Here is an 18,485-nt window from a genome sequence, read left to right as displayed (position 1 = left end):
ATCTAAAAATAAAATGCACTTTTGAAACAAGAAACCGATCACGTTTTGATGACCACGTTCATGACTCTTAATCAAGTACCATAAATAAAATGACGGAAGGGTTTTTATTTCTGGTTAAAGTTTAAGAAAAAAACTAATTGAGAAAAAGTTTCCCCTCACCTTCATAAAAAAATCGAAAAGATTCAGCATTTATTTTGCTCAGCAAACAATTTTCTCTTACTTTATCAATGCGCTCAACTCATCTGCTCTGTTCTTTTTTATTTTGAATATCTAAAAAGCACAAAAAGTGGGACAGTACAGAAAAGTCGAAAAAAAGGTGCCAACAATTAATTTGAATACTGTTTTTTTTTCTGGTCCCAAATCACTGCACAAGTAAATTAATTCATATAGCGGGAAGTTGAAAAGCCAAAAATGACCATTTTAATTGATGGCAATTTCAGTTTTGGCACTGTTGTACTTCGGCATTTTAGAACGCCCCACAAAAATTCGAGGAAAAACAAATATTTGATACCACTGATAATTGATTAATCTGTTATTCAACATAAATAATTAGCCGTTTAAAGTTTGGCAAGCTTCTTTTTTTTAGCCACATCTACTTTTGCTGGCCCTGAGTTTTCAATGATCGTTGCCTCGTCTGAGCTTAATTCAGACGAATCCTCTTCGCTCTGAAAGTCGGAAGAAGTACACGAACTGTCTTCAATTTTACTGTCGTGTTCGGAGTTTTTCGTATTTAGTTTGCTAGTACTATCTTGCACTGCTGACTTCGGAGTTTGATCGGAAATCATAGTTTTTGTGGCCAACTGAATTTCTTCAACTGAATGCTGCGACTTGTAGTTTCTTACTGAGAAACTCTGCAGTGGGGGGTTCAGACTTTGATCGTTGGCTGAGCTTTCCGGCGCTGATGCGCATTGTGCTGATGACTCCGGTTTGATATTCGATTTTTCACCTTCAGGTGCACTCGAAACTTCTCTTAATGAAGGGTTACCAATCGCGTACGTGTCCTTTCTTGTGTTATCTGAAGGGTAAAGACTACTTTTCTCAGGAGATGTTTCAAATCGACTACTACCTTGTTGAAATATTTGTTCCGAACTTACTTCGCCAAGTTCAATGTTATTATCTGTGTCGATATTGTGGTTTGCAAAGCCTAGAAAGGCTTCGTCTTCTTTTTCAGTTGTTAGCTGTTTCAATGCAGCTTGCGTGAGTATTTGTATTTCTCGTTTTCGCCTCTCGCGGTTTCGTCGAATTTGTTCTTTTCGGGCATTTTTGATTTCGCTTAGAGCGGCGGATGAGCTGTGTGGGTGTTTCGGGTGACTTCCAGGTCTGTGTGGCGTTTCCTTGAGTAGCACGTTGTACATATCTCCATTTGGACTCCGATTCACATCCTGAAAAAATCCAAATCGGTCATGAAATCCGTCTGCAATTGGGAGTTGCTTGTAGGTTTGCCATGAGACCACCGACTGAGTTCGGGGAGGGGGCGGATACCCCTATCAAAATATTGAGTTTATTTCTAACCAAAAACCCTTAGGTTCCATTTTGCGACATGTGTTTTCGGCTGACAATTCCTAAATTTGTTCAAAGGTCTATATGCACTGATTTAAAGGGGAAAATCGTGACACTGTAAACGCAATTTTTTGGTCAAAACTTTCTTCAGAACGCCTGAAAATTAAAAAAAAAACTTTTTATTAAGTTCAAGGAATATTTTTTGAAGTTATTTTTGAGTTAGAATAATTTTAGAGTTTTTGGATTAATTTAGTATCTATAGGTCTAAAGACCCATTTCAACGAGGATAAAAAATTTTTAGACGAGGTTCCAGGTCTGAGCAAAAAGCGAAAATTAAATAATCACTGAATCTCTTTATTAACTTCACCCACCCCCTCTCTTTTTTTAATAATTATCCAATTCTTCAATTACAACAGCCACAATAAACATGAAAACTGGTCCTAGTGTAACGAGCTGCCCACTCCATTGCAAAGGGCGGGGGGGGGCAATTTTGAGGAGATGCTTAACTCGCAGCTGGCGTCCTCAGAGGAGAAGGTACTTCTGTCGGCTGGTGGGAAATGTGAGAACGTAGAGGAGTGTTTGATCTGCTGCTGTTGCGCATGATGGTGGCGGTGGTGATGATGATTGTGGTGATATCTTCTCCTGCCTGAGGATCCCCCACTGGTCTTTTGTAGTTCAGTCTTCTGTTTCATAAGAGCACTTTGTAGCTCCGCATTAGTCATGCTCAGTCTGCCAATAGAATATTTGTGAGAAATTATGCATTAGCTAGTGTAATTGCGTGTGTACTAAAATAAATTATCAGAATCAAATTGAGGAGTCTAACACCAGGGGTTGATATGGAATTTTAACAAGTATGCCATTAACGTGCCAGTTTTAAAATTCCAATCTGACCCGAGTTATATAGGGTAATTTATCCAAAACTTGTTACCATAAGCTGACAAATTGTGGGAAATCTTTGGTTATTACTATTTAGAGATATGAAATTTCTGATTATAAGGCTAACAAACTATAAGCAAACAATAATATAACATCTGTTGTAATATTTCACCTGTCGTTGTTCAAGTCGGAACACGAGGAGCTGCTCGGAGTGTCAGACTCTAGCATACTGTAGCTGGCCGAGTAGCACTTCTGCTTGTTCACTTCCCGCTCACGTTTCTGTTGTTCACGCAATTGCAGAAGCTCGTTTTCCTGAAACAAAACTCAGATAACCCCCTCTTTGTACGTTGATTGTAAAAGGTTAAAAAAGTTTTCGTTCATTGACTATGCCAAAAGACGCTTTTAAAATTAAAACTCAAATGTGGGGGCGGAGGATTGAAAACAAGACAAAGTTTAGATAAGAGTAAATTTATGCGCAAAGGAAATTTACTTAAGTACATACACAAGCAACCAACTCGTGACAACTGAAGGCAATTGAAAAAAATATATATTCGGAAAACTTGAAAACTAGAAAATGTTGATGTTCATCTTTTGAGGCAGGTAATTACTACATAGATTTTTTCTCTCGAACAGGTCCCAAACTGCTGCGGACAGGTCCCAAGTATCATATGTGAATCTGACCTTGATTGATGTTTCGATTTTGTCTATGATGGAGTCGATGTTGACCAGAATGTGTTCCAGTCTGGAAGCTGTGCCCCCAACCCCTCCCCCCTCGCAGAAATAGTCCAGCACCTCCCTCTCTCTCATCCGCAACTCCTCTATCTCCCCGAGCCACATATCACAAGTGCGCTTCATTTCCTAAAAAAAGGGTTAGGGTTGTCCCGAATGAGCCTCTGCTGATGTTAGCACCATTAGCGCCCAAATCAAAAACCATGGTTGGACTATCAAAACTAAAGTTACAGGAACAACTCGGAACAAATGACAGCTTATGCCAAACAATGGCAGCCGGTTGGTGTGCGGGTAGCCCAAAATTTTATGACCCCAGTAGTCAGTGCGCAAAACACATTATCACATCAAACAAATAACCTCATTCGCCAGCTAAAAATGGCCGAATTACGAAAAAAAGTAGTGTTCTAGGCAAGGGCATTGATTAATTTGCTGATAAATTATAAAATAATTGTCGAAACTTTATATCTTGACCATCGAAAGTTGTCTGGAGAAAAAATCATGGCTGCCAAAAACTCTTTTTATGCCAAATTTCGGAACATTTAATTTGATTGTCTTCGAATTTAGAACTTCCAATTTTCGATTAAATAAAATACAACATGTTTCTCACCAGGAGAAAAGAAAGGAAAAATGAAAATCATAAAAAAAAACCATGTTTTCAGTTACATATTCATGCATGATTTTTGACTTTCTAGCATTATGATGTCTGCGGAATATTTATGAAATATAATTGTGCAAAGTTCTCAGCCAAGCGTTTACAAGAGTTAAAATAGCTGCAAACAGTTTTCTGCAGAAAAAAATCTGTTTTTATGGATTTTTTGGCCTAGAAAAAATCGATTATATTGTCAAAATAATCGATTTGAACGGATTTTTAAATATGGTAAATAATCGATTATAATCCCCTAAAAATCCATTTTCATGGTTGGATGGTTCATGAAAATCGATTATAGTTTTTTGCCATTACATAATCCATTATAATCGATTATTTCCCATGAAACTAGAGTAAATTGTGTAAAGTATTCAATAATAACCCCAATCATGATCCATAAGATGATCAAATATTTTTACCCTGATAAGTTCAACTGATCAGACCATTACTTAAACCGACTGGAACTAATTTAATCTCAGCTTAGCCTCGTGTTCACCAGCTTTTCCCTAGTAGGACAGGTTTAATTTTACACAAAATGGTTACAAATTCCTATCTGGCCAAAAACAGATAGCGTGATAAAAAACACCAGAGCGTGAGATGGTGAACGTTTTATCAAAAACAACTTCTCTATGGAGTTTTAATGGGGCATTCTAAATTAAAGTCATAAGAGATAAAAAGTCATAAAATATTAAAGTAATTTTTATTCTTGCGAGTGGTTTTACAAATGACAGCTTAAACTTTAAAAATTTGATATGAAGGTGTCCATTTCTAGAAATGTCAATTAAAAAATCACTTTTTCTGTTCAGATACCTTTTTGTCTGAATTAATACCAATGGACAATTTTTTTTTCATACCTGTAAACTGGCACTGAACTGTTCCTTCACAAATGAAGTGGACATTGATATCCTGTCCAGCACAGAGATTGTCTTCTCTGAAATACTAGCCACCTCTTCCGATATGTTTTCCAGACTCTCTCTAGAACAAAAGCAAAGCCAAGTCGGTCGGTCAGCTCGGCAATGGAATGAATTTTTAATCGTAATTATTAACGAGTGCTGACATAAAATTGCACTCATCGAAAGACAGAACATCAATCAATTTGCCTCTAAGAAGCAAAATGATTAAGGAACGTGGATCTACTTAACAATCCCCCCCCCCTCCCCCCCCCCCCCTGTTGTATCTACTAAAAAATCTCCACCCCTGTAAATAAAAACAGTAAGTTCGCACTAAAGCGTTGTATGTAAATTCAAATTGTGATTGGTGGATTGTGATTGGTCGAAAATCAGCTACAAGTAATCTAGTAAACAATCTCCCCCTTTCTTGAAAAGGGGGGATTGTTAAGTAGATCCATGAACGTTTCCCAATTTGTAGGAGTTACTTTTGCGTCAAGTGGCGTCAAGAGTTTCAATTCGACAATAATTGAATTAAAACTGAATCATTTTTTGTTCCAGATATGAGAAGCCCAGAACAGGTTTTGATTCTACCCCAAAAATGTTTGTTTAAACCTAATTGCATGCATGTTTCAAGTCTTTTATAAGTTAGAACCTTTCTTAAACTCTTTAAATAACACCCACCACATAAAAGATACTGATCTGGGTTTCAATTTTTTAAGATAATTTTTTCAACGGTATCCCCCTCCCCTCGAATAAAACTGTCCCTCTTTTCACCGGTGGTAATTTTTCGTTTTTCGAACTCAGCATCAGCTTAGCTCATTGATCCAAATAAGGCGCTTCTTCATGTAAAGTTTCGCAATTTCTTAACGATATTGCATGTGGAGGGAATATATAAAAATTAATTTACAGAGATCAAAGGTCGGTCAACGATTTATGTCTTGAACCTGATACGAGCTATCTTGTTCTTCTGGGGGGCTATTCTCATGCGCGAAGGACCGAATGGGCAAAAAATTTTGTAGGCCAAGGACCGAAGACAAAATTAGCCGAAAGTCAATTTTTAAAAAGAAGCAATTGCCATTCAATTGAAATGAATTAAATGAAGCAATGTTTTACTTTTTTCATTACGAAACCCTTGAAATATAAAGTTTGTCCCAATTTTGCGGCGGTCACTGACAATTTGAAAATTTTGCATAGTTCTGCTGTTTTTATATTCGGGCAATATCAATACTCCAGTCCATGGAAATGTTTACTTTCTTTGCAAATTTTAGATAACTTAAATCTGATTGGCTGATTTTTATTTTCGCGCATTCGGTCCTTCGCGTATGAGGGATTCCACCGTTCTTCTGTACAATAGAGTTATGATTTTCAATTCAATGCATCCAAATATTGATTTCAGTTATCCAGATCAATTATTTTTTTTACTTGCAGCTGATAGAAATCGAAATCGGACCATAAAAAAGCATACAGATGAAACACATCGAGTAATCAAAATCATGAAGTTTTCAAAGCGTTATTCGACAGCGCTTATTTTGGCCAACATGATTTAGATTGAAATACAGCAAAACAAAATCAAATAAAGTCAAATTTTGCGTGAGAAACTCTGAAAAAAAAAACAAATTCAAACAAAAAGTCAAATTAACTAATATTTCAATGATTTCAATTCAGAAGAAGAGCTTTTTTCAACTTTTACCCCCAAATTTATTTTTTTCATTTGTCTTATGTGTTATCATGGATACATGCTTGATTTTACGATGTAAAGTATGAAGAACAAATGTGTTCACAAAAGTTACGTTGTTCACCTAGCAAAATTTCATTACATTATGACAACGTAGAGTGAGTTTTTTAAATATTAAAATTCAAATGTGGAGGAAAGTGGACTACAGCCAGAAGAAGAACATGAAAATCGAAAAACATAGTCAAGAGACAGTTGGAACAGAGACAATAAAGGCAAGCAAATGGAAAAAAAATACTGACTTTTTTTTTTACAAAATCTCAGTATTCGAGTTTCCAAGAAAAATTTATAGCTGAATGAATTCCCCGAACAGTTTATGATAGACACTTTTTTGACAATTTCAATCCAGATTGAGAAGACTAGATAATCAGGTAAAGATTTGATTCGCCATTTTTGAAACAAGAAGTCGATCACGCTTTTTGTGATTTTCACACTTTTGCTGTTCGATAGTAGATTTTGGCTTTTTTCTAAATGAAAACGCAATCACGTAAATTTGAGTGTGAACAAGTTTTAAGACTTTTCCTGATTTTTTTAAAAAATCATCACCCACACAAGAGACCACAGAAATACTCAAAATCAGGCTTGGGTTTTTTATATTGTAAATAGGCCACAGTATGACCCCTTAGGTCTGAGCACCGTTTGATGTGTGTATGACTATCACTATTTTTCGCGGAATCTGCAAACAAATACTTCTAACAAATTTTAATGGCACATTTAGTGTGTCGCAGAACTCCCAACGAGCCAAAACATCACATAATTGAGCGGAAAAAAATTAGAAAAAAAAAGAGTCAAAACTTTGTTTTAGCAATTTGCCTCTTGAGTCCACCATTGCAGTGTATCAGAGAAGATCAAAGAAGACTTCTTGCGGATTCAGCGTCAAAATATTTTCACTCTGCCGTGATGTTTGCTTGTCAATCACAAAACAGTTTGGCATTATTAGCCAAGTGTTCTCTTTGACAAAAAACCATCATTATTGTAAGCCTGAGCTTGATTTCGTTCAAAAAAATGTTCTTGAGTTATTATATCCTGGCTTATCATACAATTCTATATCATACAAAAACGCTTATCATACAATTCCAAAGATTAAGAAAACTGTAAGAAAAAGCTGTATGAAAATTGATTAGCATTAAGCATGATAATCATTTTATTTTATACGTTGGAATAGTATGATTTACATTTTTCCATTCTATGGAATTTTATGCCAAGCAATTTTCCTGTATAAATTTTTTGTGTTTCGCTTTGAATTTGTGTTTGGCCCTAAAACATAAAAATAACTTTTTTCTTAAAGTAGGAAAATAACAGGCTAAACGGCATTAAAACCGCGTATTGGTATGTGCCAAGTCAGTTACACAACTGAATTTGACGCAAAATTAGAACAAAAATGCCATCTTTTGTATATGGCTACGATGTCTCTATTTCGACAAAATCAGATGTTAAAACCGAAGCCTGGTTGTAGGACCAATTTAGGGAAAACGTAATTATCTAAAATTGAAAAAAAACCATCTCTGCCTTCAAAGAGACTCTTCATTGTGACTCTTGATTATTTTCAATGTAAGAAGACTGTGCGTGGACTACGTTAATTATAAACAAAAAAGAAAACTGAGCATGCAAGAAAAGGTTTTTCGGATACATTTTTTGCTCATAAAACTGGTTTAGCAAGTAAAATGAGAACATGAAACTTTCTCAATTTTGTATTTTTTTATGGAAAAAAGGTTTATCAACAATTTCATGAATACTAGTAGTATGATAAACGTTTTTTGTTCACAAAAATTATGTTTTGGTAACCAAAGTGTTTTCCTTTAATAAAAACCCGATATAAGCCCAATTGAGCATACCTAAAAACTCTCCTAGAAGAATTCTGAAAAAAACCTAGTGGAAAAAATGCTTGTCATACATTTTGCATAAGTTTAAATAAGGTATAAATGAGAACTTTTTTTTTGTTGGGAGGTCAACCCGGGATGTCGAGGAGTGGCTAAAACATCCAAAATATTTCTGCAAAGTTTTTGGCTCCAGAAAACTACAAAGAAGATTTGTTAGTGAAGACAGCCGGCAGGTTCCAGTTTCCAGTCATTGCAAAGGATATAATCAAGGAACTAAATATCACAAAACCAAGGGCCATAAAAAGTAGAGGGCATAAAATTGCGATTAACACGAAATTTGAAATTGTAGTAAAGTTTTGTTTTTGCATGCAGCGGTTTTTATAGCCGCAGAAAATTGCAACAATTTTTCGTTCATTGGTTCGAATTCTTGGAACAATTTTGTCTGAGCGTAATTATTGACCAGTAAACAATCCATTATGTTGGCCCTTGCCAATGGAAAAACTGAAAAACAACCCGCATGCATAGTTAAAGTTTTGAAACAAAAGATTTTGATTCACAGCTAGGGTAAAGAAGAATACCTATAACATTACTGCCGTATTTTGCTTTTTTATCTTCACTTTTTTTAAGGAAAAAAAATGATATCCTACAATTTTTCTTTGAAAAAAGAAGTAAGAGTTGAGCAAAATTTTTTTGAATCCTACACCTACAAACTTGATTTGAAACATATTTTTTTGTAATTCATTGGCTTCAAAAATCATCAATCAATAACTGTTTAAAAAATTATTATTTTTTATAAAATTGGAATAGTTTTGCAAAAAAGGCGAGATTTCCTCCAAAAAGTTTTCATACACCAAAAGTTTCGTTACAAAGGATATCTCTTCTATAATCGCAACCTTGGTTTAAACTTAAGCGAGTCTTCTAATCTTCTAATAAGGTTTATTCAGAAGTGGAACTTCAAATCTTTTTATTTCCTGCATCCAAATTCAAGCGTCAATAATTGATTACTTTTTTGGTTTTTAGTACCAGTCTCACTAAAAATGAGAAAAATCTATAATAGTCAATAAAATTTTTTTATAATCTGTCTCTTTGGAAACAAATATAATCAATTATAAAACACGTTTTCACACTTTTTGATACTGGCAGCTTTGAAAATTTTGACCAAAAACTCTACCCCTTAACCCTCCTCTCCACTCGCAGACAAAAATGCACATAGTAATTGAAACTCCTTCTTTTAGAACTGAAAAAAATCGGCTATAGAGCTCCAGAATTTGAGGATACTTAACCATTTTTAGATCATGATTTCGGACCAAATTAACAAACCCCAAGCCGTTTAGGGGAAGCATGCTAACTTGGTTCTGAAAACAAATTTTCAGCCCTCAAATTAGAGAATTTTACACGCAACACTTAGCAAATTTAATTTAAACTGAAAGCAAGGGCTTAGGATGCTAATTTGGTTTATTTGAGAGATGGGGTGCACGGGTTGACAAAAATTTCCTACCATTTCATAGAACAAAAAATAGTGCGAATATAGCAAATAATCGTTTTCCCATGCAATGAAACTTTTAAATTCGTATTTTTCCGTCAATCTCGAGTTACATAACACGTTTTTCACCATTCTTTTCATTACAAATATTTTACGATAAACATTTATCCATTCAATGAAAATGTATGACTAGCATTTTTTCCATCAAAATTTTTCTGGTTTTTGTTTTGTAAATTTGTGTTTTGTCCAAACACACTAAGTAAGGGTTTTATGGCAGTTATCGCGCAGATAAACTGCTTGTGGCTATTTTACCTTGTGAATAATTGATACGCTTTCACAGAGAATTATATTTAAAAAATGTAACTTTTTGAATATGGCTAGAAGCTTTCTCCTCGGAAAAATTCAGTGGTCTGCCTATAATTTAAGAGATATAGATATAGGTTTATTGTAGCATATAAAAACAGTAAGCACCAATTTTCATAATGCAAAAAATATTTACGTGAGTTTAACTCAGCCTGGACTACGTTATAGACAAATAATTGCAGGCAAAAAGTTTTCGGTAGATTTTTCATCTGAGCACAGAAGCGAGTTTGCAATCAAAAAGAACAAAAAAAAACGTTCATCTTTTTTTAAAAATATATATGGAAAAAATTGATATCCTACAGTTTTCATGAAAAATCATTGGAATAATTTGTTGCCAAAGTTGCTCTCATGTAAGAAAAACTGCCAAAATTTCTTATTATTTGAGTTTTGAACCATTTTAAGATAACTTTTATCAGGAAAAAATTCGATTGAAAAAATGCTTATCATGTAATTTTCTTCTATGATAATAGTTTGATAAGCATTTTTTAATAAACTGCTTATACGAAATTGTATGATAGGCATTTTTCTTGTATGGACGTCAACCCGATTGATGTTTCTTTGATCCATGTTTTCAAATCTCACATACCATGATTTTTCTGTTTCAATTACTGATAAAAATTTTCTCATTACCAGAAGTTTCTCCAGCGAAAACGAGACAACAGCTTTCAAATCAATTTAGACTTCTTTGCAATCACGGGAAACTGCAGCTACCTTAACTGGTACAAACCTGGCTGCTTTGAAGACCGAAGGCATGGTTGACCGCAAGTTGTTTATTTGACCATTACGCCTCAGGGCTTCCTGAAAGTAAACAAAGTCAGCCCCGTCTTAAACCGAACTCAATTTCCTGTGCAATGAAGAAAGCTTTTCTTCACGTTTTGGCGTTTCATCTGTCAAGATAACAAAATTGTTGGAGTATAAAAGCAGGGCTCAGAAATGAGGAAACAATGAATTATATAATAAATTGTCGCTTAACCCCTTCAGAAAAATCAGAAGAACTTGTTTGACCGGAAAATTATAAATTTTTGCAACCATTTTTTAGCTAATTTGAAAGACTATGATCGTAAAAACGGAGGTTTCTCAGGTGAAATTAGTACTAAATTAGACTATTTTGAAATCTGTTTTGTAAATAAGATTCTAGCCTCCGCCACAACATGTCTGAGTTTCCTGCTGTAGTGGTTTGTTTTGCTGTCCAGAACTTGTGTCAGACTTTCCAGTTTAACCCCAAGGGCGTTGCCAGCATACCCGCCCTGAAACCAATCACCCAGTTACTGATATACATGGGAGGGGATATTCACATTGTAGAACGCCTGAAATGCGTTAGTTTGTTAGTTTTATATTGATATTAGCTGATCAGAGATCAATAGCTAAAAAATATTTAAGTGTTTTGAACAATTCAAAGGAGTTTGATTGGCTGGATTTTATCAAATACAAAAAGAATTTGCTGTTGAAATATTTTAAGTTTTTTAGTTTTGTCATCTATGTAGTCAACTTGGTCGTTTCTGATCAAAAGAAAGATAAAATCGAGAAATAGAAATTGTTTTAAAATTCTGTCTCCAATTGATGTACTTGCTCTGGGGCGTTCAAGAGCGCCGGTGTAAAAGTAAGCCGAAAGAAACGAAGGTTTTAGAATGTCAAAAGTGAACCGTTCGTAATTTTATAAGATTTTTTTTCAGCTTCAAAATGAATTTACCTTTGACTTCGACCTAGTTTGTGAAAAAATTTGACCAAAGATTTTGTAGCGTGAAAGTGTTAATTGTTTCTTTGATATCATTACCAGCACTGACAAAAAAGGGATTAAGATCGATTTTAATCTGAAAAAAATATTTAGGTTTAATTCAGATTGTGTTTAGTATGAAAAAAGTACGAAAAGAAAATAGAAAAGGTTAAGATTGATTTGGATCAATGATTTAAATCGATTTTAAGTCGGCTTAAATCCATTTCTTTCAGTTTTTTGTTTTTAGGGGTAATAAAACGAATATAAATCGATTTGAATTGATTTTTTTCGGCGAACTTCATCAGTTTTGAGTTTGCGTTGCATTTATTCATTGCCCATCGTTTTTCGGCTTACTTCCATAGCGTCTGGTAGCATAATAAAAAGACTAAATAAATTTTAAATTTTCGAAAATATTTTATATTTTTCTTGCATAATTTTAATGATTTCGTTGCAATTATTTGAGCTGAAAACTTGATTTAACTTGACCCTTTTCTAGTTTTATTATTTAAAATTTTGACCATAATCTGATTTTTGTGGATTTTGTTTCTTGAATTCAAAAACTTTGAGCACATGTGTTGTTAATTAAAAAAACAATAATATATAATAAATTTAAAATTAGTTGTGATTTTGTGTGATTTCAAAAATTTAAAAAAAGAGCGCACCTGGTTGAGGAAGTTGCCAACGATGAGAATGACTGAGAGGAGGTCACACAGCGGCCTGTTGTCAATCACCTCTGAAATAAACCACAACATAAAACAATTAAGCGACCAACTTTATTTCACATTCTTTACAAAATTGTCTCATTCAACAATCGACTTCAAAAGTTTTTTCAAGCGTTTCTGCAGAATTCTGCTTCCAGAATTCTACTGAGCTTGGCTAAAATTCGAGCGTAATACGCTGAAATACCCAACGAAAAACTAGTGATGTCTATTCAAATAAACAATTCAAATACATTTAGTTTTCCTTTTTAAATGCAATTTAATTAAATGAGAAAGCTACGCAAAGAAAGAAAGTGTAAATAAAAACCATTTACCTTGCATAGACCTTGTTTCTGGATAATAAATATATTTCTTCGGTTATAAGCACTCATACTCTATTTTTTCTTCATTTTTAGTCAATGAAAAACAGATGGTGAAAAAATGGCTCAAGAAGTGGTCGCAACCCCCTCTCCCCTATTCAATTCTGGTTGCCAAGTTTTTAGAAAGTACTAGTTTTCGATATGGTACTATTTTTCAATATCTCTTTTTCGTTGACCAATTCGAAGGAATTATAGTATTTTAGGGCTGCTCAAAAATTGAAATTGCCACAAAAAATTTCAAAAAAATTAATTGAGGCCACCAAGCCACAAAAATATTGAAACTTTGAATTGCCAAAAACAAAATTTGTATTCAATTCAGAGACAATTCCAAAAAAATTAAACTTCAGTCAAAAATTCATCTATTTGGTTGTTCAAAAAAAAGCATTTTTTAGTTTAGATGGGCATCACTGCATAACGCAGAAGTGAAAATTTATTCAAATTTGAGAATGACTTTTTCTGAAATCCAATAACTGCTCTATTTGGACCACCTATTGCTTTTTAATTACAAAGTTTTGACTTAAGAAATGTTTTACGAAGCGACAATTCGTCGAAAACGAAAAATCATCCAAAACCAGCATTAAAAAAACTGAACACCTGCTTTTTTGTATAAGTAATGATGGAGTTATTAAGTGACCTTGGGAAGCCAGTTTGAGGGCATCGATTGCAGACTGGATAGTGGAACACTTCTCGTCATAGGACTCCTTGATCAGCATACTCTCCAGTCTCAGGTCATAGCTGAAGAAAGACACCAATTTGTTCCAAAAACTGTAAGACTCAAGTAAAAATATTCTTAAGAGAGGAGCGATGGTTAGGTGACTGAGCGTCCGGCTCTAAGTCGGACTGTTGGTGGCTCGATGATAATCATGCTCTGTGGTAGTTGCTTGAAAGTGAAGCATTATTACCCAGCCCAGACAGAATAACCAAAAACTACATGTAACCCCTTTTTCTAAGCAGGGAAACAAAAACAGTTCTCTGTAAAAAGCTGAACAGCTCCGTAAGGCGACAACTCGCAAGATAAGATAAGTCGCAATAAAAGACAACTCGCATTAAAAGACAACTCGCAATATACCCATCGCCGCGGTCGCGCCAACGTGTTGCGAGCTTGCCAACAGAGGGTAGGACTTTATACGAAACTTAGAGCAAGTTGTCTTTTCTTGCGAGTTGTCGCGGTACCGAACAGCACGTATGTTGGTTCTTTGACTCCCTCGGGGATGAAAAAAAGTTCACTCTGACAGACTGACTTATCTCTATTTTATCGTAGGTACTAACTGTGGCAGACTGACTAGGAGTTTGAGGAACTTCTCCGCGTCGTCCAGTTTATTCTTGTCTCCACTGTAACTGCGCAGCAGCTCCAGCTGAATCAGAGGGGAGAAAATCAAGTTTTCAAATTACTGAGCATAAAAAAATTACAGATAATGTCATAAAAAAGTCTTCAAAAAATTGTTTCAAAAAATCAGGAAACGAAATTAGGTCGATCATTTAGAACAATTTTAGATTGTTAAAAACCCCAGAACGAAAAAATTGAAGCAATAATTAATTCATCCCCTGGAAAATTTAAATTTTTATATTTGCTTTTGATTCTAAAAGTCGCGTTTGATCTTCCAATCAATTTCCTTTCCAATTTTTCTAACTGGAGCAGTTCATTTTCATTCAGTCATAATCAGTAACATACCATCTTCCAGCTCACATAAGCATCAACTTCTATGGCGTAATGTGTCGTTTTACAAAAGTCATGTATGAAGATCAAGTGTGTTTGCGACACTTTAAGCAGTCATAGTAACAGTGTTTATCTACCAGCAGAAGAAGAGCGTCCACTGAACCTTACTGACCTCTTTGGTGGTGGGAAGTAGTTTGATGAGCTGTCTCAGGCGCTCTGCTCCTATACTGCCACCATCTGCACGTCTGATCTTGCCTAACACTTCCCCGTGCGAACTGAAAAACAAAAACGTCCAGTGAAAAAAATCGCCACTGAAAGAAGGAAGAAACTTGCGCCTTAAACATGAGACTCGTCAAAAAATACTGAAAATTTTCATTCAATTGGTGATAGTTGTCCCAGTTTCGAGAAAAAATAGTCTGAAGAGAATTTATTTTGATATGGTTAATTTAAGTTAGAACACTGAAAAACTGTATATATTTGTTGTGCTTTGAGCTGAGCTATATCACCTATTTTGCTAATCCTAAAATCAGAGCCTCGTGTCACCCTCTCTGAAAAAATGACCAAAGTTTGAAAAATCTTTTCGTCGCAGGAAAAATCTGCTCCAATCTATTTTTTGCACAGCAACTGTTGATATGCCCACAACTGATGTACTCACCATCTAAACTGTTTGATGAAAACGTTGACACTGAGTGCCTTCCTCTCATCCAGTATTCTCACCGGACTAGCAAAGCTGCTGTTCTGCTGCTCAGTGCCTCCGGGGCCCATAGATGAGTCATTCTGGTCTGATTCCCCGTTTAACCCCGCAGGGACATCAGAGGTGTCCTGTTTCTGCTTGAAGTACTCTAAAAAGTCAATTCAACCCAGTTGGATTATTTTCTATTCAAAAAATTAAAATGACCTATTGACCATTAAAAGTTGGTGTCTAGAGTAACATCCCACACGAATGCTGTTAACAGATCACTCTCATTTATCATTGTTTCACATTATTTTACTTCTGGGAGAATTTAATTGTTCGCCTATTGTGCTAAATATTACTTTTCATTGACGTTTAGCGAATCTAGTACTTAGCGACAAGAGTTTATTATCAAAAACTTCCGAAAAAAAAATGTTCAACTTTTTTTAGATCAACCAATTTGATTGACTGAGCGCCTTCATAACAAAGAAAAAGACACAAATGCCCATTTTGAGCGTTTTTTGGAAACGTTTCACAAAAATATGTTGGCCTCGTGCTCGTCTCTTATATTAATAAATATTGTCGCGAAAGCGTTTCAGAAAAGTTTAAGACCCTGTTGACAAAACTGTTATCCACCCCCACCGTTTGAAATTCGATTCTGAAAGAAATAGCGTTGTTATAATGCATGGTGAACAGACTATCTAGTGAACAGTTTTGTTCTTTTTATTTTGTTTTGCAACATTACGTATTTAGCCAACATAACACGAAAAACAACTAGAACATGAAAATAGAAATTTTGAATGTGGGGCGGAATGTGAAAAAGAACCGAAAGCGTTTTTTTCACACCTTCGACTGTGTTGAAATCTAGGCTACTTTCTCCACTTTCCGATAGTTGTGTCAAAACTTGTTTCCATAAATTCTTCTCTTTTCCCAGAATTGCTTGAGGTGGAAGTTTCTGCCAATTGACTGATCGCATTTTTGAGCCTGGCCTCGGCCAACTTGGCAACTTAACGTTCTCAGAGCAGTCATTGATCAGGTTTTCAGAATTGAGTTCCGAAGCATAATTTGCAGCTTGATGTTGCAGTAAGGCCGATAAACTTGAAGGTGGCTCAACATTAGGGTTGCTTGTTGCAGATTGCTCTATGTTTGGGTCCAAATTGTCTTCCGTGTGCAATTGTGATGGCTCCGAATTTTCACTATTTTGTATTTCTGAAAAATCGGTCTCGTTTTTGTTTTTCTTGTCGGCCCGTGTTAAAATATCGGCAAGATGAGGCGCACTTTTTGAACTTGGAATGTGGCATTTGCAGCTGCAGCAACTAGTGGCTATGCTCAAGTTCGAATCCAGCACTGATTTGTTCAGTTCGGGCTGCTTATCCTCCCAGTTTTTGTCTATTTTCAGCTGCTGACAGGATGTGGTATAAATTAAACCACCGGAAGGCATAGGATGTGAAGGCAATGAGTCATCAACTCCATTGCTCAGTATTGCAGTGCTAAACATGTAGAACAAATCATACCAGAGTGCTCGTATCAAAGAGAAACTTTCAATACTCCTAGTTTACTTGCACGTATTTCAAATAGTTTTGGCTTGAAAACTTTTAAGTAACGAAAAAAATTGAGTCAATGAACCGAGGATACAGAAAAAAAACTTACTTAGTATTTGAAAAATCTTAAAATTTCGAAATTTAAAATTAAAAAAAAAACATGTTCTTAAAGCTCTTTGAATTTGAAAAAAAAAATTTAGGAAGATCACTTTTTTCGTAATTTTATCCCATTCAGAGAAAACTGGATCAATCGGTATTTTTTTCCGCTGAAAATTAAAAAATAATATCCTATTTCGAAACTAGATTTCGATCACGTTTTTCGTGCGTTTTTTTTACTTTTACTGTTCGATAAATGAATTTGCATTTATTAAAACAAAAGAAAGGAACTGAAATCATAAAAGAAGTGGAAAATCAAACCGCGAAAAAAAACAAATTTGAGCATAAAGAATTTCAAGACTTTTTCTGACCGATCAGCCGCGGATTATTTTCTAATTTTGATTTCTAATTTTGGATTAAGTTATAACTTTGAGCCTAAAAGATCAATTTTTTCAAGATGATAAAAAAAACATCGATAGAGCTACTTTCAAATAAAAACGATTTTCTCACTCTCTGCATCAATCGAAGCAAAATTTTTCGATTTTTCACGCCCTTGTTTTATCTATTTATTTGCAATCTCAAACAATTTCAAAGAAAATATATTTTAATTGCATTAAGTCACACTAATTGATCAAAGCAAGAAGTCACTTAAATGCAACGGTGTGCTCATGAATTTTTCTACAGGGCAGTTTTTCGAAATTACTCAAAAAATTTATCAATTTATCAAAGCCGTCCAATTAATTTTCCGAGCTCACCTAAAGCTCATAAATTTCTCTTTTGCCAAAAACTCTGCACCGCTCTCGAGTTACAAAAAACATGCAACCTTGACACCGATGAGAACAACTTTTCCTTTAATTAGCTGTATCGGTAAATCGCACCCCAAATCTTCCCAAAATAAAAACTATTTCTGCCCTTTTTAGTCAATCAAGAATTACGCAAACCTAGACAGTTGATAAAAAATTAAATCAAAGTATGTCTCTTTGTAGACTAATGAACTACTTTACTAAAATTATAATTTCCGAAAACTTCCACGAGCAATTGAAATTTGTTTATTGTTCCGAGCTCCAAACGAAGTGTGTGTGTATATATTATTGAAATACTATTTTGGCCAAACTTTAGAATGATTTATGCGCACTTAAGGAAAACATTTTTTTAAACGGTGATTTTTTCATGTGTGGCAATTTATCTCGCTCCCGCACTACAAAAGTGTTTCAATATAAATTGAGGCAAATTGTCGGTCGTATTTTGTTGCGCAACTTAAAATTTCACACTCGATGTCTCCTATTATACAAACTGTAACCATAAAGTTTTCGATGCCGATGAAGGGGAGTTGGAACATTCAAATTCTTGATATTCAAAAAGTTAGATCAGCATTTGAGCACATTTTGCCATTCCAATCCTCAAATTTGGCTGAACGTAAAGTTCTCTTTCAGTATTTATTCAACCGCTCTTTTGAAAATTGAATAAACAAGGTCGTTTGCAAAGGAACGAAAGTGTCATGGTAAAATTCAGTCAAATTTCTAAGATTCGAGTATGCTAACTTGTCCAGAAAATAAATTTGTTTCCTTTTGTGCTTTCAATTTTGAAAGAACCGTATCACGTGGCTATTGACTGTGCTTTAAAACATTTATTGTTCCGAATTTCGGCACGAAAGTAACGGAATATTTGTGCTTGGGGTGCATTTTTT

General features: G+C 34.8%; 1 protein-coding gene across 1 annotated transcript in view; it reads right to left on the bottom strand.

Moving 5' to 3' along the window:
* Positions 1 to 557: 557 nt before the first annotated feature.
* LOC134841847 (uncharacterized) overlaps positions 558 to 18,485 on the bottom strand; it is a 68,343-nt gene continuing 50,415 nt past the window's right edge. The window contains exons 4-16 of the mRNA XM_063857887.1: positions 16,008 to 16,651; positions 15,144 to 15,330; positions 14,661 to 14,763; positions 14,101 to 14,186; positions 13,466 to 13,566; positions 12,416 to 12,486; positions 11,179 to 11,286; positions 10,767 to 10,837; positions 4,606 to 4,726; positions 3,058 to 3,234; positions 2,549 to 2,688; positions 1,962 to 2,229; positions 558 to 1,382 (exon numbers count right to left, since the gene is read on the bottom strand). Coding sequence (XP_063713957.1) covers positions 558 to 1,382; positions 1,962 to 2,229; positions 2,549 to 2,688; positions 3,058 to 3,234; positions 4,606 to 4,726; positions 10,767 to 10,837; positions 11,179 to 11,286; positions 12,416 to 12,486; positions 13,466 to 13,566; positions 14,101 to 14,186; positions 14,661 to 14,763; positions 15,144 to 15,330; positions 16,008 to 16,651 — 2,902 coding nt within the window. The remainder of the gene's footprint in view (positions 1,383 to 1,961; positions 2,230 to 2,548; positions 2,689 to 3,057; positions 3,235 to 4,605; positions 4,727 to 10,766; positions 10,838 to 11,178; positions 11,287 to 12,415; positions 12,487 to 13,465; positions 13,567 to 14,100; positions 14,187 to 14,660; positions 14,764 to 15,143; positions 15,331 to 16,007; positions 16,652 to 18,485) is intronic.

The sequence above is a fragment of the Symsagittifera roscoffensis genome, chromosome 3 (assembly GCF_963678635.1).
Source record: "Symsagittifera roscoffensis chromosome 3, txSymRosc1.1, whole genome shotgun sequence".
Lineage (NCBI taxonomy): Eukaryota > Metazoa > Xenacoelomorpha > Acoela > Convolutidae > Symsagittifera > Symsagittifera roscoffensis.
Note: the sequence above shows the minus strand (reverse complement) of the source record. Positions and strands in the feature narration are given on the sequence as shown.